General features: G+C 35.2%; 5 protein-coding genes across 9 annotated transcripts in view; 4 read left to right on the top strand and 1 right to left on the bottom strand.

The window, feature by feature from the left end:
* The window catches only part of LOC102583791 (transcription factor bHLH121), a 4,337-nt gene extending 2,208 nt beyond the window's left edge, over positions 1-2,129 (bottom strand). The window contains exons 1-2 of one of the 3 annotated variants that reach the window (XM_006359587.2): positions 1,781-2,128; positions 416-543 (exon numbers count right to left, since the gene is read on the bottom strand). In XM_006359587.2, the coding sequence (XP_006359649.1) occupies positions 416-543; positions 1,781-1,905 (253 nt within the window). In that variant the 5' untranslated portion in view covers positions 1,906-2,128. Of the gene's footprint in view, positions 1-415; positions 544-1,780 lie in introns of all 3 variants that reach the window. The other 2 variants (XM_006359588.2, XM_006359589.2) reach the window with 2 other exon arrangements.
* Positions 2,130-5,897: 3,768 nt separating this feature from the next.
* On the top strand, positions 5,898-12,194 carry LOC102584555 (protein XAP5 CIRCADIAN TIMEKEEPER). Its single transcript, XM_006359590.2, has 12 exons — positions 5,898-6,271; positions 7,100-7,165; positions 7,263-7,327; positions 7,437-7,549; positions 8,460-8,538; positions 8,664-8,740; positions 8,869-8,930; positions 9,007-9,138; positions 9,229-9,282; positions 10,647-10,712; positions 11,501-11,575; positions 11,857-12,194. Exons 1-12 carry the CDS (start codon positions 6,101-6,103, stop codon positions 11,905-11,907), a joined length of 1,011 nt encoding a protein of 336 aa, XP_006359652.1. The 5' UTR covers positions 5,898-6,100; the 3' UTR covers positions 11,908-12,194.
* Positions 12,195-13,096: 902 nt separating this feature from the next.
* LOC102584880 (translocon-associated protein subunit alpha-like) lies at positions 13,097-17,631 on the top strand. The gene is made up of 8 exons (XM_006359591.2): positions 13,097-13,278; positions 13,977-14,141; positions 14,263-14,313; positions 14,439-14,527; positions 16,215-16,292; positions 16,435-16,638; positions 17,095-17,172; positions 17,317-17,631. The coding sequence occupies exons 1-8, from the start codon at positions 13,218-13,220 to the stop codon at positions 17,365-17,367; spliced, it is 777 nt and encodes a 258-aa protein (XP_006359653.1). The 5' UTR covers positions 13,097-13,217; the 3' UTR covers positions 17,368-17,631.
* Positions 17,632-20,355: 2,724 nt separating this feature from the next.
* Positions 20,356-22,895, top strand: LOC102585195 (proline-rich protein 4). Of its 3 annotated transcripts, none has more exons than XM_006359595.2 (3): positions 20,356-20,582; positions 20,924-21,952; positions 22,034-22,895. In XM_006359595.2, the coding sequence occupies exons 1-3, from the start codon at positions 20,420-20,422 to the stop codon at positions 22,519-22,521; spliced, it is 1,680 nt and encodes a 559-aa protein (XP_006359657.1). In that variant the 5' UTR covers positions 20,356-20,419; the 3' UTR covers positions 22,522-22,895. The 3 variants fall into 3 exon arrangements, with proteins under 3 accessions (XP_006359657.1, XP_006359654.1, XP_006359655.1); XM_006359593.2 differs by having other exon boundaries at positions 20,361-20,582; positions 20,924-21,415; positions 21,485-22,895; XM_006359592.2 differs by having other exon boundaries at positions 20,924-22,895.
* A 1,496-nt stretch (positions 22,896-24,391) lies between these two features.
* Positions 24,392-25,212, top strand: LOC102586427 (peptidyl-prolyl cis-trans isomerase-like). The gene has a single exon (NM_001288676.2). The coding sequence runs from the start codon at positions 24,440-24,442 to the stop codon at positions 24,953-24,955; it is 516 nt and encodes a 171-aa protein (NP_001275605.1). The 5' UTR covers positions 24,392-24,439; the 3' UTR covers positions 24,956-25,212.
* The last annotated feature ends 2,401 nt before the right edge of the window (positions 25,213-27,613 follow it).

Below are 27,613 nucleotides of genomic sequence, written 5' to 3' on the forward strand. Positions count from 1 at the left end.
CCCCCCCCCCCCCCCCTTACAATGTGAAAGATAGAAATTTAGCTAAATTTGAAACAAGAAAAAGGTATTCAAATTGCAAACCAAACATAGAACCATATTTTGTTATCAGTGTACAAAATGAACCCTACAATACAACTAATGAAAACATTTGCAGAATCAAACACCATGGACCTACAAAATCAAATATGATCCCTACTCAAAAAGATGAGTGTTATAGTGAGTTGATTTAAAACTTAAATATAACAAAATAGTGCAATACAAAAACAAGAACACTAAAGGTCAATGTGCAGCTTCAAATTGAAAGTAACATGTCTCAATGAGGTAAAACAACATGCAGCAGTCAAATGTGCCAACGGGGTCAGAGAAAACAAAACGTATCAAGAGAAGTATATCAAACAAAGATGTGCTAATTTACCAAGGGTCTTTCCTAATTCCAAAAATTGCTCGTTCAAGCGGTCCCTCCTTAATTTTTCTCGATCTGCCTTCTGCACTTTTCTTGCAGCAATAGAGTCTTTGAGTTCTGCTTCAGGTTTTTGTTTGCTGCTGTACATGAAATTAGTTCAATTAGTTCAGGAGAGTTTCAATGAAGTCATATTGAAACAACATTTATATTTCTTTGTAATAGTGCCAAGGAAAAGGACATGTAAGAAAAAAAAACTCCATTGCACGTGCAGCTAACCTAGATACTTGTCAGAATTCGGTTAGTATTTTTCCTTACATGTAGCTAACTGGATGTTTGCCTGATTGCAGCAGGGCCGGAGCTACAAGCCTGTCTACGGGTTTGGTAGAATGCAGTAGCTTTGGCCCAGAATCTACTTAACATGTATAAATAATTTATTCAGAAGGCAGTAAACTGTTTCTTCTAGAATCCAGAACCCCATAAACTTAAAATCCTAGTTCTGCCTCTGGATTGCAGCATCATTTTGTGGATATTTATTCTGTCATGCTTGTAAAACAGTTAAGTTTGGCAATGACACAATGTAGCAGCACTTGCTGTGCCTGAGAATTGCCCCACATAGTTGGAAGAGAATCAGATTCTGAGCTGCCCACTTTCACATTGCATCTCAGAATGATAATAGACGAAAAATTCACAAAAGTAAACAGCAAATGTGGAGGACTGAAGTGAATGAGTCACAACTCTGTTTACAAGTCTTCTTGCTTTTTCTATGTTCTCAGATCACCCCAAAAGAAACTCCAGAGCAAGTATCTTCTTAACTCAAATTCCTACCATATCTTGAAATGGAGAATCCCACTACACACTGACCAAAGACAAGAACACCCTTATAATACCACACAACCATATAGAGTTCACCATTTTAGCGACATACCAATTGCTGCAGCTTTCTCTACCAGCAAATGTGGAAAAAACACTTTAAATGAGATACAGATCTTTGCAATAAATTAGAATTTCGATTAATTAAACTTGGTTCTGTATTCAACTTCCTCCATTGATTTTACTATTACTTTTTCTTTTATGACTGGTGTTTGCGCCAGCTTTCTCACCCCTTGACAAATTTCACGGGATACCTACCACCTCCTACTATCAACAGGTACTAGCTAACTCTGTCCATTAAAGCTGTGACAAATGGGAAAAATCACCTAGTGTTTTTATCTCTTGGATTTCACTATTACTTTGAAAAATGGAACTTCTAAAAAATACTAATTGAAGTAGCATAACTAAAACCCAATAGCATAAAATATGTGCACAAACTCAGATACATCAATTAAACATGCTAGATTCAGAAATCAGAGCCTAAGCTAGAAATACATAAAATTTTACCTTGATTCAGAATGCAAGCCATTGGGAGGCATGGAAACATCAGAAGGAAGCTGATTTAACTCTGTTAAACAATGATTTGGAAGCTGATTCGGTTGATAGAGGCCGCCGTGGTTTAATTGATCCATTTTCTGCAGTATATGGCCGCGAATTGAATCGGGAAACTAGGGTTTTGAAGTCGAAGAACAACAATTTATGCACTGTTTTGTTTTTCTCTTTTTGCGCAGTGCTTTCCGATGCGAGATTCCACCTTCACGTTATCCATTATCTTTTTTTTAGTAAATTTTTATTTTCCCTTTCGTTATCAACTTCTTTCTTGAAAATATAACACTCAACTTTCTTTCAATAGGATAGTTGCACGTATAACCAGTGGAGTATATTTGCATTTTCTTTGTTTTTTAACCTTTCGTCAATTTGAATGTAATGTCCAAATTGGATTTAGATCTTATTTGTTTCATTATGAAATCGGAAAAGGCTCAAAAATACCCCTGAACTATCGGAAATAGCTCATATATACCCTTGAACTATATTTTGGCTCAAAAATACCCTTCCGTTAAAATATTGGGTCACTTTTGCCCTTACTATTAACAGAGGTGTGTTAAGTGTCATGTGGACGCCACGTGGACGCCACATGGACGCCACGTCGATGCCACATAAGCACCAAAAGCCCTGTTAGCCTCATTTTTTATTTATGAACTTTTGCTTATAGTAGTACCCTGAAGCTGTTAATAATACTCCCTCAATTGAAATGGACGAAGAGACCAGTAAATTGAGGCTCAGATCTGTGTTACGCTCGAGCAAAAAGAGGGTCAAACCACGCCATGGCTGCATAAAACAGTATGCCCCGCCAAGATACAGATCGGATAACCTCAAATGCTCAATTAATCAGCTCAAAAGGGAATAAAAAGTGACAAAAATCATCATCGCCTCTATAAAGACACCAATTATACTCACCCCCACCAGCAACACTGAATGCTCAGGCAGAAGTATAAAGAAAAAATAAAGAGAAAAAGAGTTGAAAGGTCATAGAAACCCATTTCAAACAAAGCTGATAATTATATATTCCCTCTGTTCAAAATTGATAAAAGGGTTGTTGGAATTCTTACATTAATGGAGAAATCATCGGCTGATATAGAGAGTGGCAACCACCCTTCCAATGAGAAATCCTTAAACTCTCTTTAAGCCTCATTCTTTCCCTTTTGAGCTTTTTAAAAACCTGTAAGAGTTACATTCTATGTATTTTCTGAAGTGCTGTTAAATTTTATTTCCATAATACTTGTGATCTTGTGAGTCATTTTCCTTTTATGATCTATTTTCAGAAAACGATAACATACCCAAATATTATAAACATACCCAAATACTTTTGTGAAATAGTTTCTTAAAACAGGGGTGAAATGAAGAAAGGGGTGAAATTTTCAGCAAATTTAAAGCATTGAGACCACAATGACATCTTCTTGCATACAATTTTTCAAGTGAATCGATAGAGGATTCAGACATTGTTTTTCGAAATTTTTGTCTACTTCGAAACCCTAGCAGTGAAATGAACAAAGGGGTGAAATCAACTTTGAAATGGAATGGAGTCCATGAGAGGAAATCTGAAACCCTAGGTGAAATTGTATATTAGAGAGAAGAGGGGAAATGTATTTTAGAGAAATGAGAGGTCAAATTGTATGTCCCAAAAGAAATGAGAACAAAATTAGTAATTAGGATGTATGAGTCTATGTGGAGGTGAGAATTGTTTGGTGCTTATGTGGCGTCGACGTGGCGTCCATGTGGCGTCCACGTGGCGTCCACATGACACTTAACACACCTCTGTTAATAGTAAGGGCAAAAGTGACCCAATATTTTAACGGAAGGGTATTTTTGAGCCAAAATATAGTTCAAGGGTATATGTGAGCTATTTCCAATAGTTCAGGGGTATTTTTGAGCCTTTTCCGTTGAAAAAATAAAGAAAGGAGTATGTAAAATTACAAATCCATTAATTAGTTGACTGGTGGACTTAGGACTAAATTAGTGTTACCTTCTTATAATGGCGTTGACTCTATCTTGAAAGAACCTTCTCTTTGTGGTCATCCAAATCCCCACCTCTAAATAACCAATAATTGCATTTCAAAGAATTTATTAACTCTCTTTTGTCTTATTGTGGTGTTTCACATTACCTCATTGTTTTCAAGTCCAAAAGCCATCAAAGGTTTAATTGACAAATTCATATTCATAGTAATTCATTCTTCCTTTGAAAAAATATAGTACTCCTTCAACTCGTTCTTAAAAAAATAAATATAATTTTTAATATTTAACTCGTCATTTTACTCTTCGGAATCATTTGGCATGAGGTATAGGTATAAGAATCATTTGGTTGGAGGTATTAGGCAGTCTTATGATTATTTATCCCATCACTTATACCTTAGTGATGAGATAAGTTATTCCAAAATAATTAATCTAGGATAACTTGTTTCCAACCAAACGACCCTTTAGTGACATGTTTTTATCATCACATGACTGTTGTTATAATATTCTTAAAACTCCAAGGTTCAAATTTTTTTCATAGCCACAAAAATGTTATTTCATATTTAATAATCAATACCACAAGCTAAGTTTAAGGATAAATTCCTTTCTTTGCTAAACAATATGTTCAATCAAATTATATAGCATACTCTCGCCGCCCCATTTCATGTGAGATGAGTTGGAGTATGAAAGTTCAACTTATCTAATTTTTGGTATAAAATCAGGCATAAAATTTTCAATTTTCTTTTTGAAATAACATTATAAGATAAGAAAAAATTAGAAAATATATGAGATAATTTCAGTCCAAAAATTTATTTAACTCTTCAAATAATAACTAGAGGTGAAGAAATAAATTAAAATCGAGGGCGTAGAAGGTCAAATTGTATGTCCCAAAAGAAATGAGAACAAAATTAGTAATTAGGATGTATGAGTCTATGTGGAGGTGAGAATTGTTTGGTGCTTATGTGGCGTCGACGTGGCGTCCATGTGGCGTCCACATGGCACTTAACACACCTCTGTTAATAGTAAGGGCAAAAGTGACCCAATATTTTAACGGAAGGGTATTTTTGAGCCAAAATATAGTTCAAGGGTATATGTGAGCTATTTCCAATAGTTCAGGGGTATTTTTGAGCCTTTTCCGTTATGAAATACAACATATAATCTCAATGGACATCTCAATATATATTATTTATTTATAAATGCATTAAAATATATTTTAATTAAAAATAAAATTACTATTCTCTAAATATTTATATTCAGTTTACTTAGGACACAACTATTAGAAAGGTATAATGATCGCGAATTAGGGTATAAAATTAGTAGCTAATTAAACTTTGTCTCATTTTCGATAGGATTAAACTTGGTGTGAACCTGAGAGCATCATCTTTGTCATAATATTAGGTTTACACATGTAGTTTTTTACTTTTGATAATTATTATCGTATATTGTCTATTGTGTTTCAATTGCTACATTTTTCCCTGTGAATTATATTCTGCTCTCTTTATTAATAGACATGTTTTTTTTCATTGTCATATTCCTTTTTCCAAGTATATATATGTATGTATATATTATTTTAATTTTATTTTTGATTTGTTATATTTGAATCGAGAGTCTTTCAGTAACAACCTTTTTACATACCTGAGGTAAGATAAGATCTACATACATTCTAAAGAACAAATATTTTGTGGTTAAATGGAAAACATTCGAGTATAAATGATGTAAATTAATCAATTTGTTTATTTTTATTTGTCACTTATTTTTAAAATAGATTTTCGTTTTTACTTGTCACTTTTGATATATAAAAAAACAATAATTCTAAGTTATGAGGAATATAAATAAACAATAAAATCAACCAATTTTGTTCATTTTTTACTTGTCACTTATTCCTAAAATAAATTTTCATTTTTACTTGTTACTTTTGACATATGAAAAGACAATAATTATTTCTATGTGTTACCCTTAGGCCTTAACATTAAATACATATTTTTAAAATTATTTAATAGGAATTAATTTTTTTTTTAATGAATGTAATAAGTTAAATTGAGACAAATAAAAGTGAATGTAGAACAAGAGGGATTTGCGTAACATATAAAACTATGGGGAAGATAACGCGCTATTAAGAGAAAATCTCCAGGTAGGTCTTTCTAATCAACCAATACTTACGTTTTTCTGTACTTGGTTTTGTTGCAGTGGGTTTAAGATTGTGAGCCGACTTACACCCCCAATTTCCCTCGCTCACCACCTTAATCATCTTCCTGTAGAACAATCCATTGTTCAAATTCAAATCTTTGTGCCCTAGAATAAGAAATTCAAGGAATAATGTCGGGCATGGGAGATGGTTATGTGGGCACGGCCCAGGACGCCGTCAGAATCCGACGGCTTGAAAAACAGCGAGAAGCAGAGAGGCGAAAAATTCAGGAGCTCAAGAACAAGACTGCTTCATCTAAAGGTCAACCTGGGCTTCTTCAATTTGGGTCCAGTACATCTGAGGTTTGCATTACACTTGCATACAAAGCTCGTTCTTTTATTTAATTTTCCTTTTAACTGATATGCTGGCGTAACTAGTTTGGGATAAAGGTGTAGTTGATCAATTGTTATGTATTGAAATTAACTTGCCTAGTGGCTAATGAAGTGGAATGAAAACCATGAGGTCTCAAGTTCAAATCCCAGCAGAGACAAAAACACTAGGTGATTTCTTCATAGCCTTGCTGGACGTAGTCCTTTGGTACCCATGGGAGGTGGTAGGTATCCCGAGTTATTAGTAAAGGTGCACAAAAACTGGTCCGGACCCATGGTTATCAAAACATAAATAAATAACTTACCAGATTTCTGGGACTTTGTCACACCTTAACTTATTTCAGCCTTTGCGCATCCGAAGTTTCGATTACATTTGCATCCAAAGATCATTCTTTTTATTTATTTTATTTTTAACTGATAGGCAAAAGTATCTAGTTTTGCATATAATGCGTCCAAATAGAGTGGAGAGTTACTAATTTGGTATGAAATTGAGCCAATAGAGCAGAATAGATATAAATGTTCATATAGTCTGACCTCAACTAGCTTGTGGATTAAGGCCTAGTTGATTAATTGTTATCTATTGAAATGTAACTCACAAGAATTGACTTTTATAACGCCTGGGCTTATTCAACCTTTTGCTCATAGAGAATTAGACATGCTCCTTCTCTAATCTCTTGTTGCAAGGAAGAGTGGTAATTATGTTTTTTTCTTAACTTGTTGACTCACTGAATAGACAAGTTGATGTATTTTTTAGATATTGTTGCTTAGGTTAGTTCTTATTGTCGAAATATGTTGTTTCAGATTCTTGAGACTGCCTTTAAAAAGGAAACTGTGGGTCTTGTTACAAGGGAGCAATATGTTGAGAAGGTGAGCCAATTCATTTGCTTTTAAGCATTGCTTTATTTTTCAATTTCATCTTTGGTTTAAATTGACTGCTCCTTGTATTTCGGTTCACGTGTGGTAGAGGGTCACTATCAAAACAAAGTTTGAAGAGGAAGAGAAGGAGAAACTTCAGAAGTTGCAACAAGAGTGAGTATTTCCTACTTACTGTGGCATTTTTGCAAAGCTGAAATATTGTAATATGTATGAATTTTGTTGTGATGTATGTTAAATTTGTCGACTGATTCTTCTGTCATAGGGAAGAAGAGCTACAGTTACAAAAGCTTAAAAAGAGGAAGATTAAGGCTGACCCTCGACTCTCCTTTTGTGATGATTTGGATAATGGCAATGAAGATGAAGTCGAGGAAAATAGTAAGAAATAATTTTCTTATCTAGTCTTGAAATTTGAAGTATTCCAGAGCAATCGGGACTATTTCATTTACATGCTTCTTTTTGAAGTGAAAATTTATGGAAACCGTGATTAAGATATTTAATTTAAGAATGTAATCTTCTTTCTGAGACTGGGTAACTTTCTTGAGGTTGCATTCAGTCTGGTTCCCAAACAAGCTGAATAATTAGCAGTCTTCTCAGTTCTTTATATTAGTTTGTTTTTGCCATGTTTCAGAACACATTATTCAGTGTCACTTGGGTATCTACCTTAGAGTGAGATGTTTCTTTCCCTCCTTTACTATTAGGCTAGAAGGGGAGGGGATGGCTGTTGTATGCTTTCAATTTTTTAGTTTCGTCGGGATAAGGATTTTGGGGATATTGCTAGTAGGTAGATCATAGATGGTACACGGCTTGTGACATCTCTTTTTTTGGAACTCTGACATGCACATGGCACAATTGTCTCAGTATTAACCGTGAGAGAACTTTCTGCTTGGTCTGTTCGTTCACATAAATCTGCAGTTTGACATGATTTCAGCTTTGGAGGTAAATGCACTTGGGATTCAGGAGTTTCTGAAAGTAGATATCCTACAGTTCATGACTTCTTTAATGAAAATCCTGTTTCATCTATCATCTCTTCCTCACTCTAATTTTTCTGTTCTTCCTCATCAAGATTTAGTCTCTTATGTATGTTTGCTATGTTGCGGGCAACTATGACACTATCAAGTATCAAGTGTCACCAGATATGCATATGTACGTGCAGGGCCATCCACAACATGATCATGTCTAAACAATTATTTTAGCTATTATTTCCGACATAGTTGAAGATATAAATTGGGTTCAGATTGTGATGGCATGGTACTTATAGTTCCATTCACTTTCATCTATTATATAGAGAATGAAGAATCTGACAAGCGCGTGTGGAGAAAGTTTGGGAAAGATCCTACAGTAGAGACAAGCTTCTTGCCGGACAGGTTGGGCATTCGTATAATCTGCCTCCCCCAAAATAAATCCTTTCTACTTCTGTTTTACTTATCGTGTTCTCTTCTGGCCTTTTTACTCATTAATGTAATTTGGAATTCAAAGTGCACTTTTTCAGTGAGAGGGAGGCTGAGGAACAAGCCGAACGTGAAAGGCTCCGGAAACAGTGGTTGCGCGAGCAGGAGCTAATCAAAAGTAAGTATATTATTCTTGTTTAAACATTTTCCAGTATTCCCTTACCCCGTCTTTTGAAACAGCTTCCTAGAAATCTGAAGCGTTTGAAGAAGCTTAGGTTCTGATTGTTTCTCTTGCAATATTTCTAGATGAGCCTCTACAGATAACTTACAGCTATTGGGATGGAACAGGTCATAGACGGGTGATCCAGGTCAGTAACTACTAGGCATGAAGATCCCAAAGGTTTTCCAAACTTTTGGATTCACTTGTACTTCTAACATTTCCAGGTGCGGAAGGGTGATAGCATAGGAGAGTTTCTTCGGGCAGTTCAGCAGCAACTTGCACCTGAGTTTCGGGAGGTTCGAACTACTTCAGTGGAGAATCTTCTTTATGTGAAGGAAGATCTAATCATTCCTCATGTAAGATCCTTCTTACCTGTGTGATTCATGTCTTACCTCCTAATTTGCTGAATATTGGCTAACTTACAACTAATTTTATTGAATGTTCAGCAACACAGTTTCTATGAGCTGATTATAAACAAAGCCAGAGGAAAGAGTGGACCGGTAATGTTCAACCCCGACCTATATTCTGGTGAAGTTGATGCATCACGTAGCTTGTGGCTTATGTCTAAGAAAAGAAGAATACCAAGATACCGTTTCCAATTTTTTCACATTAATTAGTCAAAGTAGAATCTCTCTGCTGTACTGAGTGCATTTTTTTAAAAATAGAACTTTATTGTTATCAAAAAGTGGTTTGGGCTTGGGACTTCCATGTTGGAGGTCTCAAGTTCGAAACCCCTTGCTAGCGAAAGCAAGGGGTTTGCCTTCTGGGTCGAGCTCGTCGTGCCGGGATTGCCTAGTGCGGGTTACCTCTCCTATGTGGTTTGCGAGCTATTGCATAGGAGCGGGGGTTTTACCCTGTACGCACCCAAAGGGTAGCGGCTGCGGGTTTCCCTTGTCATAAAAAAAAAAAAAAAAGCATTTGAAAGAAAATGATGAAGTACTAGGGGTGTTAGAGGTGGCTGTGTAATAGAGACGTCTCATGAAATGATCTTTGCTTTTTGGTGCGAGGGGCTGGTAGTAGAGGGTACGCGGAGGAGTAGAGGTAGGCCCAAGAAGTATTGGGGAGAGGTGATTAGACAGGACTTGGCCCAGCTACACATTACCGAGGACATGACTCTAGATAGGAAGGAGTGGAGGTCACGTATTAAGGTTGAAGGCTAGTAGGGTTAGCGTGTTGTCTTTCCTGGCGAGGGTATGGGTTGTTAGCGTTTGTAGTAGTCTTAGCCTTACACTTGTAGTTCTTGTCTGTGATTCCTATAGCCTTATGTTGTTTACTGCGTTTTCACTTCTCACATTATTTTCTTGATGTATTGCCCCCTTTGTTGATTATGCACTATTTTTCTTATTGGATGTTATGCTTATATAAATCTCTTCCTTTACTTGGCTTTGTTACACTTGAGCTGAGGGTCTTCCGGAAACAGCCTCTCTACCTCCACGAGGTAGTGGTAAGGTCTGCGTACACTTTACCCTCCCCAGACCCCACCTAGTGGGATTTCACTGGGTATGTTGTTGTTGTTTTATCCCCGACAACTGCGCTTTGATTAACACAATTATTGAAATTTGAAGGATACCTATAGTTTCCATTTTAACATCTATTGTACGTGACTGTCTTCAGTTAAAGCTTATTTTATAAGTAAAGGAGCACACGCACGTTCTTTCATGCGTGTAATTACTAAAGAATGTCCAACAATAGTAATTACAAAAAGTTGTATAACTATGTATCTGTAAGTCTGCGTCTTGGTCTTTGTATAATGCCTTACAAGTTACGTCTTTGTGTGATGTCAAGTACCTGATTTCTAGTTTTGTTTCCACGTTTATTAGATCATGTGACAGTTACTCAGAAATATCTTTACTTCTCTGGACAGCTTTTTCACTTTGATGTCCATGAAGATGTGCGGACCATTGCTGATGCTACTATCGAGAAAGATGAGGTATGATTTCCTATGCAGATCCATTTTCTCCATGTTAATTGATTTTTAATTGTGCTGGTTTCAAAAACTTTCCACCATGATATATCATATTGAGTGCCTAGTATGATACATGTTTTAGTTTTGGGATGCCATTGATTGATTAAAAGAACTTTAAATGCTGGTGTAGCATGACATATGCTTCTTTAACTAATAGAAATAGAAGGTTATCCTCCTTCGGGGTGACCCAGTGGTTTGAGCTTGTGACTTTCATGTTGGAGGTCTCAAGTTTGAAACCCCTTGCAAGTGAAAGCAAGGGGTTTGCCTTTTGGGTCGAGCTCGTCGCACCGGGCCTGCCTAGTGCGGGTTACCTCTCTTGTGTGGTTTGCGAGCTATTGCATAGGAGCGGGGGTTTTACCCTGTGCGCACCCAAAGGGTAGCGGCTGTGGGTTTCCCTTGTCATCAGAAATAGAAGGTTATCTTTTTAGTTTTTGCTTCCTCTTTCTATCTGTTCCTCTGAAATTAACCTCAATAGCAAATATCTAGTATGATGTCCTGGAACCAATGTTAATCACAGATAACATAAAAGCCCTGAGTGTGTGTGTGAGAGAGAGAGGAAGGTGGGGAGGCATCCCATAAATGTAAGTTTCTGCTTGTGGTTGCTGATGATCTTTCAAATCCATCTTTTCTCTCCTTATGTAAAGAAGACGACTATAAATTAGTTGATACTTTACATATTCGTTCAAGTCACTTGTCCATTCCAACTGAGCATTGATTTTTCTTAATTTAATTATGTTACAACTGATTTACAGTCACATGCTGGAAAAGTTGTAGAGAGGCATTGGTATGAAAAGAACAAGCATATCTTTCCAGCTTCACGATGGGAGGTAACATTTCTATTTCTATTTTCCTTTGCCCTTGTGTTTTTTTTTCTTCACTGTCTGGCAATGGACTTGATTGACAATTATCAAGTCATGTCTTCTAAGTGCTCAGTTGACACCAGTTTCTTGAGTATATTAATGTTGCTATTGACCATACTCCCAACTAACCAAACAAAATACTGTAGTTGCTCTCTGAACAACCCTTCCATCCCTACCATTCAAATCCGTAATGTTGTATAGCTATTTTCTTCTGCGTAATATGCCTTGGTTGTCTTTCTGTTGCACAGATATATGACCCAACAAAGAAGTGGGAGCGATATACAATTCACGGGGATTAAGTGTCATCGCCAATGAGATTGCCATTTTTCACCATCATTTGACATGTTAAAGACAGAAAGGGCTTTAAACTATAGTTTTTACTTGTATGATGCTTGTGTAAGATCAAAGGAGGTGCTGATGTATTTCTTCTACTCCCAATATATTATACTTTTTGGATTAAGAACTCCTATTCTAGATTATTAATGTATTGAAATTTGTATTTCTTATTCTACTTTGTTTTCCAGTTCCCATAGAATATCCCTGTTGAACTTTTTATTTAATTATTAGCAGGTTGGCAACGTGAGCACTACAAGTTCACTTTCAGTTGTATATTCACTACATTTTATGTTTGTTGACACCACTTGCTAGGCATAGTAGATCACGATCTCAGCATGATGAACATGCTAATTGTTACATGTTAGTATGAATTTTTTAAGCAAAATAATTTAACAAAAGATGTGTCATTAATAAGATCTTACCTTTAAGCTTGTATGGCTAATGATCTAATTTAATACTACTTAAATGTGATTTTAATCCTAGACTTAAAACTTATTCACAAGTTTTAGCATCTCATTTTACTAATTCCACTATTGTGTTGTATGTCGCTCAATTTCGGAAAGCAAGTTTAGATTTCCGAAGATATTAACTTTTAATATGGTAAATTGAAAAATAGATCAATTATTACCTATTATAGCAAGGTAATTACTCATGATCATATTAAGTTGACTTACAAGTAACTCTTCACAGCAAATTTGATATGGTAACTTCAAAAATAAATCAATTATCAACTATAACAAGTTAACTTATATTAATGCTGCAAAATTATTTATACTGCACATAAAAAATTATGAAAAATCATTAACCATTTTTTAAAGTACTAATTAATACTAAAATTTGTGAGATATAGATTTTCGTAATCAATTATTACTTCCTCTAATCCAATTTTTAAAAGTACTTTTTAAATTGTTCAAATAAATATATTATTCAAAGTTGAAAGATACATATTTTTTTCCTTTTAAAAATTACTCTTAACAAAAAAAATAGTATTAACAGACAAACTTTTAATTAATATTATTAATGAACTTTGTGCCTAAAAACTCATTTATTTTTAATCGAAATGAATAATAGGAGGTGGTAACTCTTTCTTCTTGCAAGCCCAAAGTGGCAGTATTTCATATTTGGGCCGAATAAATCTCTTGTTTACTGAAAAAAAAAAGAAGAGAAAATAAAACAAAAATTTAGACCGTGTGTTCTTCTCCGATTTCTGTTTTACTTTCGTCTTAAAGTCTTTGTTCGTGTATTCCGTCTTCTTCCCTCTAACGCTTCAAAAATGGAAATTAGGGTTTTCTGTGTGTTGGCCCTTCTCCTCTTCTCTTCATCATTCCTTCAAGGTTTGCTTCACAGATCGTAGATCCCCTTGCTTGTTCATTTCCTTAATCAAATTCCTCATCTTTGCATGCTAATTTGATTGTTTGCATTTGCATTTACCTGCACGATTTCATGAATACTTTTTATGTAATGAGCTTTGTTTAATATACTCTGTTACGTTGATCTTGCAAATTGAGATTCTCTTCGATGTAATCGATGTTCGACTATTTAATGTTAGTTAAGGGTTTCACTGTAGATTAATTTTGTATTTTTCTTTTCGATTTAATTTCTCAATATGATATTTGCTTACTCAAGTAAATCTGGAATATTATTAAATATTATGCCTGAATCCTCTCCATTTGGAAATAGTAAACACTAGAATTGAAAGTTGACTTTTAATTATGAATTTTTTTTGCTAGTTTTGGCTAGTCAAACTAATTGTCTTTAACTTGTCATAACTGTTGTTGCATGCATTGCCTATTCCCTGATCGAATTGTTGGCTCTTTTTGCTTAGCTAGATCTTTGTTGTTATACTGTGAGAGTTGGCTTTCACACTTTAACCTGTTATTTTGTTAAGGTCATTTTCAGTAAAATGTATGTTGCCGATTTGTGTAGATGGCATTAACTGGTTTAGGATTGAGGCATAGTAGTTGTTAGTCTTAGTGTTATTAGTGTTGTATATGTAAAGTTAATGCTGGTTTCCTTTGATCTTTTCTTTTAGTTGCTAGAGGCCAATCTGACCCTGCAGCAGAAGTGGTTGAGGGTACTGAGGAAGCAGGGGATCTTGGAATTGTTGGCGATGATGTTCAAGACTTTAGCAGTGAGAGTTATACTCCTGCAGCTGGGGTTGAAACAGTTTGTGTTTTCCCTAAAAACCCTTCTAAAGGTAAGAAAGTTTAAATTGGGTGTTCTACTCTTGTCTTTATTATCTTTACCTAATTTTGCTTTGGAAAAGGTAGATGTTAATGGTTTGCTCTCTTAAATCATGTTTTTTGTTGTCTATGCAGTAGTGGCAGCTGGCGAGGAATGTGAACTGTTAGTTGGCATGAAAAATGATGGTAGTTCTGTATTTTCCTTCTCGTTTGCCTATTTGGTGTTTGATTTTCAGTAGTAATGTTCTGATAGCATCTCTTTGTTTATCTGCTCTAATGGATTTATTTACTACTGTGGGTTCTGAAAACAGGGGAATCACATCTGAATATCATTGCTATCCAAGCCAGTGTTCACCTTCCTTTTGATCACCGCTATTTGGTTCAAAATCTTTCTGTACAGGTGATTGTTGGCTTACCTGAACAATTTTCTTATTTCTTCATTCTTAGTATTTCACAGGTTGTAAGGACAGTCTTACTGGTTAAATTTTTTGTAAGATCTGTGTTATGTTGCCTGTTTTCTCAAGGTAGACTGAGATGAGTTCCTATTCATTTGTGGTTCGGCTTTTCTTCTCTTCTGAATAGAGAGTTGGAGTCAATAGTTTCTAAGAATGTGAGCCCATTTGTTAAGCTTGTGTATTTATCAGTTTTATTAGTATCAGTCACTCAAGGACTGTTAGTTTTATGGTGAACCAGTTGTGAAAATGGGGAAGAAAACTGAGATCAAGCGGACAATTCTGCTGAGTAGCTATAAGTCCCCCACCCCACACACAGACAAAAAAAAAAAAAAAAAAACCATCATTTGTAGGATGCATTGCCTTGTTAGCTGAATTATATCACAAGGTCTATTAAACTGATCTACTTCAAGCTTTGCACTTGAAATCATATGGTACCATTTGAGAGTTGTGTTTATCTTGAGTGGTGATCTTCACAAGGTTTTCAAATATCTGGTCCAATGATAGAGTTATAGCTTCTGGAATTTTAATTTATTGAAGTATCGTAATCAATCAACTATGTGAGTGAAACAGATGATTCAAGGAGTTGAGTGACATAATTGATGACCTAAAAAGAAAACTTGAACTGTTAATTTAGTACAAGGGAAGGGTGTTCAGTGCTTAAATATGCTAAGCAGCATGAGAACTATTCAATGTTCTTTCAATCTTAAACAGGTTTTCACTTAGATTTCTAATTGGTCAGGCAAATGGTTTCTATTTTAGAGGTGATGAAGCAGTGATGTAAACCTTTAATTTGAAGTGGTATCTTCTCACCACAAGTTGGTCAGATAGCAAAAAACAAGAAGTTAGCCTTGTAGTGAATTGCTGGTGATATAAAAGAAAGAACAGGCAAAATAAAAGGACAATAGTTGAGGATATGGCTTCCATTAAAATTTCATTTTCTTAAAAATCGCTTTCAACTAGGCACCTTAGGGTGAGGGTCAACATTTTATGTTACCAGAAGTAGAGAACCGATTGGGCAACAAGTGATCACATGTAGCTTGCTCAAGTTATATTCCCACAGGCTGTTCCTTTCTACTTTCTATCTCCACTGTCTATGATGGCCTTATGGTGAAACCTTAGTCTTATTTTGTTATTGACATTGCTTTTGCGAATGAATTGTTTTTGTTATTGTAATTGTTGCTGTTGTGGTGGTTGTTCTTGTTATCAGTATTGTTCTGGTTTTTGCTGATATGCAATATGTGATATAAAAAGGGTTCGTGGTATTAGTTTACTTTAAGGTACTTGGTCATGAGAATTGGTAATCACATGTAGCAATTGCTGAAGATATATTGCCACAGGATTTTTTCCTGCTTTTAATAACCCATATCTATACCGGCATTTTTTGGAATTCTTTTTAAAAAAATATTATTATTATTATTGCTGCTACTATTATTATTATCAGTTTTACTGTTGTTGTCTTTGTCGTTATTGTTATTGTTGTTGTCATTGTCTTTATTGTTGTTGTCATAGTCGTTATTGTTATTGTTGTGTATTATATGTGTTTGTTCAAACATCTCTTCGATGTTTCATGTTTTGTTAACTGTGATTTGGATACGAGAATTGGCTAATTGTGTATGTTCATTCATTTACTAGGCTTTTAACAACGCAACAGTTCCTCCTTCAGCTCAGGCTACCTTTCCATATATATTTGCTGTCAGCAAATTTATGCAGGTTTGTTTACAGAGCATTGTTACCCTCTTCTCTCATCAACTAACAGGGAAAATATTGTCCAGCTTATTTTCATATAATTTGCTTTCACGTAATTCTCACAGTTTCTTCTCTGCACTGATGACTCTGTTCTGTCATGTTTCAGCCTGGAAGTTTTGATCTGGTTGGTACAATTATTTACGAGATAGATCAGAACGCTTACCAAAACGTGTTCTACAATGGAACTATTGAAGTGACTGAACCTGGTGGTCTTCTCAGTGTTGAGTCAGTTTTCTTGTTTTGTCTTGCTGTAGCCCTCCTTGGTCTTCTTGGGTTCTGGATCCGTGGTCAGATACAAAATCTCTCGAAGGTGCTTATACTTACCTATGTTCCTTGTAAGACTGGATAAATGTGCTTCAAAACCTCGGTTATTTCGTAAAATGCCTGTAGGGCATGTATGAGGGGCCACAAGTAGTTAGTATCTGGGGTTATTTTTTTTTATATCTTACATCACTATCCTCTTGACATGTCTTGTGTCAGAGGACCCTGAAATCTGCTTCTAAGAGTGACTGAGAGCTGATGTGCCAGTGATGGTGAGAGGGTTTTTCAGACTTGAGGCATTACATATGAGAACAAAACGATTTGCTGAGCAGCTGGGACCTAATAAATATACCTTGCCATCTAGTGCAACTTAGTGCTCTTTTCTGAGTAACATATCTTTTTTGTTTTTTGTCAGCAATAATCACATTAGGGGTTTAAGCATATAAATTCCTGTGCTTTTTTCCCCCTTCTGAATCATTCTCTTTTTCATTTTGGATGTGTGTAGAAAACTAAGAGAGCACCAAAGGCAAAGGTTGAAGTTGGAACTGCAACAACTGATGCATCCACAGATGAATGGTTGCAGGTTTGTGGTTTATTATAATGTTAAAGAATATAATTCTGGAAATGTTTTGGCAATCGAGTCTTCAAATTATCAATGCTTACTTTTATTTTTTGGACTTGGTTTTCAAGAATTCGCTGACTAACTTGTCCTGTTCTGTTTTTCTAGGGAACTGCATATTCTCAGTCGCAGGCCAACAAGTTGAAGAAGAAGAAATGAATGGCTTGAAGCTACTAGCTTTAGCTGTATGAAGCAGTATGAGAAGTCTACAATCCTGAGTTCGGCTTGGATTTCACGTGATCTCCAAAACGTGAGGTTTTAAATTAGAATTGTTAGACGTGCTTCACTGTTGTAGCATGAAGTATAACTTATTATCCTCCAATTTTTACTGCCAATGAACTAACTGGGTATCAAGGATGCAAAGAAACAATTTTGTCAAATTCAGACTCTCATTTTTCCCTTGCAACAAATTTACTTTCCCGTTTGTTTCTTTGAGTTAGATAGTTCTGTCTATATCACACCCCTTATACCCTGCTAATGTGGGATGCTTGTGCACCAGACTGCCCTATTTATTTATTTTTAATGTGGTAAAAACCTAACAAAAACAGCGATAGGTTGGACCATGGGAATGTGAACACCTAACTTAGATGGAAGCAGATCACATCAATATACAGATCATCAAGCCCTGTTTCATTATTATGACATTTAGGAGATTGGTGAAGAAGCAAAAGATTTCATTAAAGATATTTTATTTTCTAGCTTTGCTGGATGTCTAGTATCCACATTTGTTTATTGCTCTAAAATAGTAGATGCAATTAATCATCACATGCCTGATGCCACAGAAAATAAATAAAGCTACCATTCATTATATGTTTAATTGTGGATCCTCACAAAACTTATTGCTAACCGTGAGGTATCATTTTCCTTCCTCTTTTTGGTTTGAGAATAGGGAAAAACGAATTTCCTTCTCTTCGACAAAAACCAGAAGAAAGGAAAAAACTAATTTTTTTCACTCATTTCGCACCCCACGATATCTTTACTGTCATCTGAAAATATTTCCCATTAACAGTTACGAATGAACATTTGCATACCATACTCCATTGTGAGATTTTACTAAGCTTGTTGTTATTGTGTTACATTGGAATTAATATTGACAACGTAAGTACTAACCTTCTAACGTGTGACTTATAAATTTTGTTCTTTGCCTAGTACAACGCTGCATGTGGGAAATCGCATTCAAGTGAAATCATGCTTAATCAGTTGGGGAATCATTTACTCGGTTCTAAGAAAGCTTAACCACTTTCCTTTCTTATTCTTTTTTTTCCACCCAAGTTAAAAGAGATAGCAGTGTATTCACAACGTAAATTTCAAAGTTAATATACAGTAGTAACTAAATTTACTACCTACTACTTAGTAATTTTCTTAATATTATATATATAAAGATATTGTTGAACAGCACTAAACAAAGCAAGCTGGAGAGCAATGACAATCAAGATATTGTTTAGTTATATTTTAAGATAGGGTAGAAATGAAAGTCATATAACGAGACAGTTTGAAAACAATTTTTATTAGTGTGTGACACATAAGTCAATAAAAGAACAAAAAGATGAGCTAAAACGTCAAATTTATGGAAGTAACATTTTTTTGCAGTGATTGTGTGTCAGAAATAGATAGGTGAAAGGCCGCCACGAGGTAGATAGAGGTGGGATTTAATTTGCGGGACAAACAAAGGACATCAATTTTCTTCCTCTTTCTCATTTTTATATAAAAAAAAATATTTTAAGCGGAATCAAACAAATTACTGATACTCCATATCTTTGCAGTTATGTGTCAATTCAGCTGTCCAATAGCTAATGAACTTTTCAAATGGCACGATTTTATTTTAAGTTGATTTCTCGTATGACCATTCAGTATTAATTACATGATTATTTATGAAATCAACCTCTTTTTTTTCGTAAAAGGGTGAGATGAAGTGGATTTTTAAAAGCCATAAAAGAGGTAATCAATCATATATAAGTAACAAAAATGAGAGTTTACATCCTAATTAACCCAGACTATATTACACTATTGTAATAGGATTTCATATCAATTGTTGACGATGGAACCAATGGAAAAGTCTTTTATATATGCACTTCCATTTTATTCCACACTTTATTGGGTTAAACCGATACAAAGACATTCTTAACATTATTTTCTTGAAAATAACTCGCATTATTAAAGTATTCTTACAACTTATATATGTAGCTTCTCAAACTGTTCAATTGTCAATGTGATACTTTATTCGCGCACCCAACAAAATCTTGACAACAACAGAGGAAGACAGCAAACTTTCCTTATATTAAAAAAGACTTACCCTATGGATAATGTAATTTTCTAGTGGATGAGATTCCTTACCACTTTGGATCAATATGACTTGTAAAACTACGACAAACGGTGTTGCCCAAGTCCATATAAACAGATCATCAATCCATCTAACTAACGTGGGACTCTAACACTACTGCAACTAACCAATGCAAAAGATGCAAGATTGAACGTTATTGAATTATAGGAAGAGGATGCAGCTATGGTAGAAGTAGTCTAGAATAATAATACATAAATAATCATGAATTACCCTTCTTCATGATTAGTACAATAATTTTTGTTCCATAATTTGCCGCAGTAGAAGTTAGTTGATAAATGTCAAAAAATCACGTGAAGATTGGGAGACCATGTTTTTGTCACTCACTATAAATGCCAACATTTACCTGCCCCTTGTATTCACAATTTAAAACAAAATAAAAGAAGTATATACTATAATAGAAAGAACGGCAATCATATCATTAACAGTTTAGTTAAAAAAGTAGTCAAAGTTTCACATATAATTGAGGATATTCAGTAAAATAAGTGACATAAATGAGAGCTAACAAAGTAGGTTAACAGATAGAAAAGGGATTTTTGTGTACAGTTGGAGACCTCATTGAATGATGATAATGGCGTTTTATCAAACAGCTACCTATGTCTGTGACCACCCATTCCTGAATAATTTTATTTTTTATTTTACAAAAATCACCTTCCAATTTTATAATCTTTCTGTCATTCATAAAAATTCAAGACCATGGGACCTAAACTCATGTGAGGACCTTAACTACGTGCCGGTGAGCCGGTCATAAAAACAGCCTTTTTCTTTACTTGTTGGTAAGTAAACAAGTACTATAAATATACCCTTAGGTCAGTTGAGAGAAACACATTCAAGAATACCATTCACAACTTACATTTATTTTGTATTAACAGAATGGGGCTTCAGTCCCTTTGTGGCAGAGTCCTTCTGGGACTGTCCCTGTCTTTACTACTCTCTAGTTTCTGCATTGCTGATGACAAGACAATTAAGGTGGTTGGTTTTGGAGAATGTGCTGATTGCAAGGAGAATAACATTAACACTATTCATGCTCTATCAGGTTCTTTCTTATTAATTCATTTGAATGCATGTCATGTTAACTGTCTTACAATTATAATGGTTATATGATGGAGTTGAGTTACTACTACACATGGTATCCGAGTCAGGCTTATCCCTATTATTGTGTTTTCCAATGTTGGATCACACATTTTCTTGTTCATGCTCCAGATGTCTCGTCTTGACTCTTGAGCATGCAAGATTATAAAAGGTTATCGTCTTTTATGTGGTTTTGAAAGATTTATCACTTGTTGAGCTAGCTTTTGAATTAAAGTTAGCTAGCTAGGTTCAAGGTTCATTTTCTGATAGTAGATTTCCATAACAATGTTATATTATTGGTTTCAGGACTTCATGTAAGCATTGACTGCAAGCTTGAAAATGGAGAAATCAAAACAAGGGGTGAAGGAGAGCTTGACCAAGATGGCAAGTTTGAAGTGTCACTTCCTAAGGAGATGATGAAAGATGGCAAGCTGAAAGAGGAATGCTATGCACAGTTACACAGTGCATCAGCTGCACCATGTCCAGCACACAATGGCATTGAATCATCCAAGATTGTTACTATCAAAACTGATGGAAAACATACATTGAAACCAGCTGGAAATCTCAAGTTCTCAACACCCTTGTGCACTTCTGCTTTCTTGTGGCCATACTTTAAGTACCCACCATTGCCACAGTTGCCACCTTTCCCAAAAGATCATCCTTGGATGAAGAAGTTCCCTAAGTTGCCACCATTCCCACCAATGCCACCATTGAATCACTGGGGCCACCCTTTCCCTCTTCCACCTATTCCTCCCCTTTTTAAAAAGCCATGTCCCCCACCACTAGTAAAGCCTCCAGTTCCCGTTTACAACCCAACACCAAAGCCCACACCAGAGCCACCAGTAGTAAAGCCACTTCCTCCTCCAGTTCCCGTTTACAACCCAACACCAAAGCCCACACCAGAGCCACCAGTAGTAAAGCCACTTCCTCCTCCAGTTCCCGTTTACAACCCAACACCAAAGCCCACACCAGAGCCACCAGTAGTAAAGCCACTTCCTCCTCCAGTTCCCGTTTACAACCCAACACCAAAGCCCACACCAGAGCCACCAGTAGTAAAGCCACTTCCTCCTCCCGTTCCTGTTTACAAACCAAAACCAAAGCCTCCTCCAGTTCCCGTCTACAAGCCCAAGCCTAAGCCACCTCCAGTTCCTACTTACAAGCCCAAACCAGAGCCTCCAGTTAAAAAACCATGTCCCCCTTCAGTTCCAAAACCAAAGCCTCCTCCAGTTAAAAAACCATGCCCCCCTAAAGTTCCAACTTACAAACCCAAGCCTAAACCAGAGCCACCAGTAGTAAAGCCACTTCCTCCACCAGTTCCAGTTTACAAGCCACCAGTAGTAAAACCCCTTCCACCACCTGTTCCAATTTACAAAAAGCCATGCCCACCATTTCCACACCTTCCACCACTGCCACCAATAGTGAAGCCACTTCCTCCTCCAGTTCCAGTTTACAAGCCACCAGTAGTAAAACCCCTTCCACCACCTGTTCCAATTTACAAAAAGCCATGCCCACCATTTCCACACCTTCCACCACTGCCACCAATAGTGAAGCCACTTCCTCCACCAGTTCCAGTTTACAAGCCACCAGTAGTAAAACCCCTTCCACCACCTGTTCCAATTTACAAAAAGCCATGCCCACCATTTCCACACCTTCCACCACTGCCACCAATAGTGAAGCCACTTCCTCCTCCAGTTCCAATTTACGTGCCACCAGTAGTAAAACCCCTGCCACCACCCGTTCCAATTTATGAGCCACCAGTAGTAAAACCCCTGCCACCACCTGTTCCAATTTACAAGCCACCATTTTACAAAAAGCCATGCCCACCACTTCCACCATTCCCTAAAATTCCTCCCTTCCACCATCCTCTCTTCCCACCACTTCCACCTAAATTTCCTCACCCATAGACCAAACATTAAATTCAAGAGTTCCTTTGGGTGTATGTAGGGCTGAATCTTTTTCTGTTTTAAAACCATGAAAATTATTTGCAATTCAATGAATAAAATCGACCGCCAAGAGATATGATGCTTGAGAATGTCAAAGTAAAAGATCAGAGAAATAGGGGAGTTAATTTCACAGTGTTGGTTTGCTTAGTTAAGTTTTCATGCAAATGTTTGTATATCTTCAAGTGAATCATGGTCCGGTAGTGAATAATCATGATATGTTGTATACGTTCAAGAACGGATCTTTTAAATTTTCTTGTTATGTTATTGTTTATTCTCATTCATAGAAACTTGTATTACTCATATCTTTTTAATGCAATGTTGGTTTTTCTTATTCATGTACTTGTACTGCTCTTTTCTTTAGACTCTTCATATTGCTCTTTGTTATTCGTGGAAACTTGTACTGCTCCTTTCTTTAAACTCCATTTTGATCCTATTCCTTTCTAATGTGTCAGTATTAGGATACTTATTAGAGTATAATAATCTATAATTTTCAGTGATCATTGGCGATTGATAGAGATGACACATTTCTATCAATCATTGTTGGCTTATATGCTCATTTACGGTTGCATTAAAGAGTCAAAATTAATTATGTAGCAGATTCCACGGCTACCGACAAATATCATTAAATGCTATCTACCTACTTGTGTAGATAAAACAATCAATCTTCCTATAATTAGCAATCCATGATTAAGCAATTAACAGACAATAATTCATTTCCTATGGGAACTATTCCTAATTAAGTCCATTAAATTTGTCCAGCTATAATCTTAGAGTACTTTTGTAAACCAGTGCCACACTTTAACTTAAAGTTTTAATCTTTGAGAATAATTTGAAATAATACAAATAAATTGTACTGCACTGAGGCCACCGCTGCATAGCTCGTGAGTGAATGAAACCTTTTTTTTTTTTTTTTGCTTTCGTTTAAGAAACAAGGTTTATATGATAAATTGGTAGTTATAAGAGGAAAAACATTACAAGCCGTTTATAATTATTGAAAGGAAAAGACTCAAATATGTCATCGGACTTTGAGAAAACACTAATTTATATTACTAGTTTGACTCATTTATGTCAAAATTTGTTTTTACACGTAGTCAATTATGATCCAGCCATATCGTTAATTAAATCACTTTTTAAATTAGAAAAAACTCAAATATGCGAAAATGTCCAGAAATTGACATAAATGAGTCAAACGGACACTATTTGAGCCTTATCCCATTATTGAAATACTCTTCATGCACAAATTAATACAACAACATATCCAGTTTAATCTCATGAACATCACACCTTACCCTTACCTCGGAACTCGGAGGTTGCTTCAGCCTTCAGATATGACCTTAGCTCAAGAAACAACAATTCAAAGCAGATCGAAAAAATAATAATAAGGAAGTGGAGAAGCATGGCAATTCATGCACAAAATTAACAAGAGAGAAAAAAAGCTTTACTAGAAAGAGAGAAATGTACAGATGAGAAAGAATGAGTGCAACGTTTGGATTCCTTGCGGGCCTGCAAACACAGCCCAATAAAACGGCCCATTACAAATGGGCTTGTAGATATCGTACAGAAAAAGCTTGGGCTTAGACATGGGCTTGTAGAAATTGCCGCCTTAAAAACGTCCCATTAGCATCAGTGACGCATATATCACGTGATTAGCCATATCTCTTATCTAACTATGGTAACTTTTCACCAACCATGGTGACTTTTAACGCAAGTCCGTCCTCTGCCAGACTCTCCAAGATCCTGACACCTGTCCGATCAAACGGTGGTGATTATTTTTCCATAAATTATCCGCTTTCACATCTTCCTATATAATATTCTGTCTCGCTTAAACCCTAAGCACAAATCGTACCATATTGTAAGTTTGAGAAACATCTAGAGAGAAATGGCAAATCCAAGGGTTTTCTTTGACCTTACCATCGGCGGTGCACCAGCTGGCCGCGTGGTGATGGAGCTCTTCGCCGATACCACTCCCAAAACCGCTGAGAACTTCCGAGCTCTCTGTACCGGTGAAAAAGGTGTTGGAAAGATGGGTAAGCCTTTGCACTACAAGGGCTCAACCTTCCACCGTGTGATCCCAGGGTTCATGTGTCAAGGAGGTGATTTCACCGCCGGAAACGGTACCGGAGGAGAGTCGATCTACGGCGCCAAATTCAAGGACGAGAACTTCGTGAAGAAGCACACCGGCACTGGAATTCTCTCCATGGCTAATGCTGGACCTGGAACCAACGGTTCTCAGTTCTTCATCTGTACCGCTAAGACTGAGTGGCTCGATGGAAAGCACGTCGTGTTTGGACAAGTTGTTGAAGGCTTGGATGTGATTAAGAAGGCCGAGGCTGTTGGATCTAGTTCTGGAAGGTGCTCCAAGCCTGTTGTGGTTGCTGACTGCGGTCAACTCTAGATCTGATGATGATGTTTTGAACGTTGATGATGATCTAGTTTTATCAGTCTTTTCTATATTTGAGTCGCCGTTTTAGGCTTTGTTTTTAATTTCAACCTATCTTTCCTGCTTGTGTCTTGTTGGGTCGGGTCGGGTCAAGTTCTAGGGTTAACCGTAATTGGTTGTTGTGTTGCTTCTACCGGTTTATGTTTAATCTTAAGACTACAATTAAATAAGATACTAATAGACTTGCTGCTAATCTCGATTTTATTGCTTAATCTCCTGTTTTTGGTTTAGTGTAGTCTACTTTTGTGCTGAACCGATAATGATGTGACCGACCTTTGACCGGTGTGGTTTGCGTGAATTGTGAGAGTCTCTTTCTCAGAGCTGTGGGTCCTGATTCGGATTTTTAAATTTGTGGTATATGGTTCGAATAGATTGGTGAGCGTGGTATTAAGTAAGGTGGCCCTTGTGTCGTTAATTAGCATAACAAGAAAAGTTTGTCTAGACTGTTCCCCAATAATAGTAGTTGCTTTTTTTCCATAATAACTTCGGACTTTGCTATAAATTTACCCTTCCAAAACTATACAAAACCAAGTTACGCGTTTTCCTTGGTTTATTTCAACTACTAAAAGACGTAATCCTAACTGATTTATTGACGAAAAGAACATTTGCATTAGTTTTTGCAGAGGAAAAATGTTTGCTAAGGGTCTTGATATTGTTCTAATTAACAGCCTAGTAACTATCTAATTACACAACTTCAGCCTAGTAAGTACCTACATTGACCTGTTTGTTTTGAAAATAAAGATTAAGTATTTAAAATTAAAATTTATATTATACAAATAAGGGCCTTTATAAATGATATTAAATTGAATATTTAAGATATATATTGTCTTTTGAAAATATATTAATTAATAAACATATGTTCTTAACTAATATTATAAAAAATAATTGATTTATATTTTCCAATTTAGTATATTTTAATTAAATTAGTCATAAAAACTAAAAGTATAAAATTTATGTGAACATCATGAAATGCATGTTTGACAAAAAGATTAATATTATAAATATAATGTCATAAAATTACAAAACATTTGACAAAAAGATAATCTATCAAGTGTAGCTTATAAAAAAAATAGCTTGCAATGTAAAATATCGAGTCAATACTCCTAAAACAAATGAAATTGAAAATATGACATAGGTTTTAAATTCAAAATAAAAAATTTAACATAATACTCTTGTCAAATTTCAACATAACATACATAAATATGATTTAAAGAAAATGAAAACGTAAGTCCATAATTTTATTCAACAATGAATTCTACTTTAATTTAAAAATTAGAATACTAGCAAAATTATACTAATAATTATTTTAGATAATACGAAAATTGCATAGTATCACATGAAGTAAAGATTGAGAATAACAAAGAAATGAAATGTAAATAATAAAAAAAAAAATTAGAAAATATATAAAAAAAAAAAGAACTTAATAAACATAAAAATACATACAAACAAAAAAAAATAAAAATGGAAGAAATTAAAAAGTAAACAATTTGTTATTATACCATGTAATTATCAGCAATTCACAGTCTCCCTTGTGAATTGGAGACTGAAGAGTATAATTACACCTAGCTAATTACATGACCAATCAAACGGGACAGACAATGTAATTATGCCAAATTTAATTACCATAGTGATTTTCCAAGCCGACCCTAAAAGAGTTTGTACCTCGGAATATTTTTTAGTTTTATCTTATGTAGCACTTTTTCATATTTTTCAAAAGATAAGTTTATATAATTGTATATCTAACACCATACATTTGTGTTAAAGTCTCTTTACTTTGTTGAGTTCCGTGCTAAACAACTTTTTTATTTTTATATTCCGTGCCAATCAAAAATATTTGAAGTAAGATTCCATTATGCGTTTATTATATAGGTAGTACTAATTTTAGGAGCTTGAGGTCACTTCAGAATGATTAACTTGTCCTCATAACAACACCACTTTAGTATAGATTAGTTTATATGAAAATAAATTTATTTTAGGTGACTAAATGAAATATGAAGACTTGTTTAGAGGATCTTCTAATGTATTTAGCCAATATATTATTTAATACATCAATATATCAGTACTTGCGAATTTTTCTCTCATTTGCCCTTCAACTTTATTAGTCCATAAAGGCAAAATCAAGCTATTTAGTAATGATAGGCTTTTTTTTAATGAATGACAAAATTATTCCATTTGCAAAATGTGGCAATGGTGCACATTTTGTTGTATTGATATTCTCGACCTTGGGATAAAAATAGTCAATGCTAGTATTTTTCTTTTGTAGATTGAACATTAATAGGCATTTAGGGGATTTAATTATTGGAAAGTGCTAAATGACCAAAAAATTTGGTCAAAATTTAACCAGAAAATTTAAAAAATTATTATTTTTTTATTTTTTTAAATAAATTGATGTCTTTTCCTTTTTTAGTTAAAAAGTATTAAAGTTAAAAGGATAAAAATATTTAAAGAAGTAAAATAACATATTTAAAATATCATTTTGATCAAAAAGATTTTTCCTGAGGTTTTAGAGGTCCTTTTTAAGACCATATACAAGTGGCCATGTGTCCTAGCATCATTTTCAGAATTTGAAATGATTGGATTCTATGTTTCAAAAAACTTTTAAAAGGAATTCAT

Source organism: Solanum tuberosum, unplaced genomic scaffold (assembly GCF_000226075.1).
Source record: "Solanum tuberosum cultivar DM 1-3 516 R44 unplaced genomic scaffold, SolTub_3.0 scf00290, whole genome shotgun sequence".
In the NCBI taxonomy this organism is placed as follows: Eukaryota; Viridiplantae; Streptophyta; class Magnoliopsida; order Solanales; family Solanaceae; genus Solanum; species Solanum tuberosum.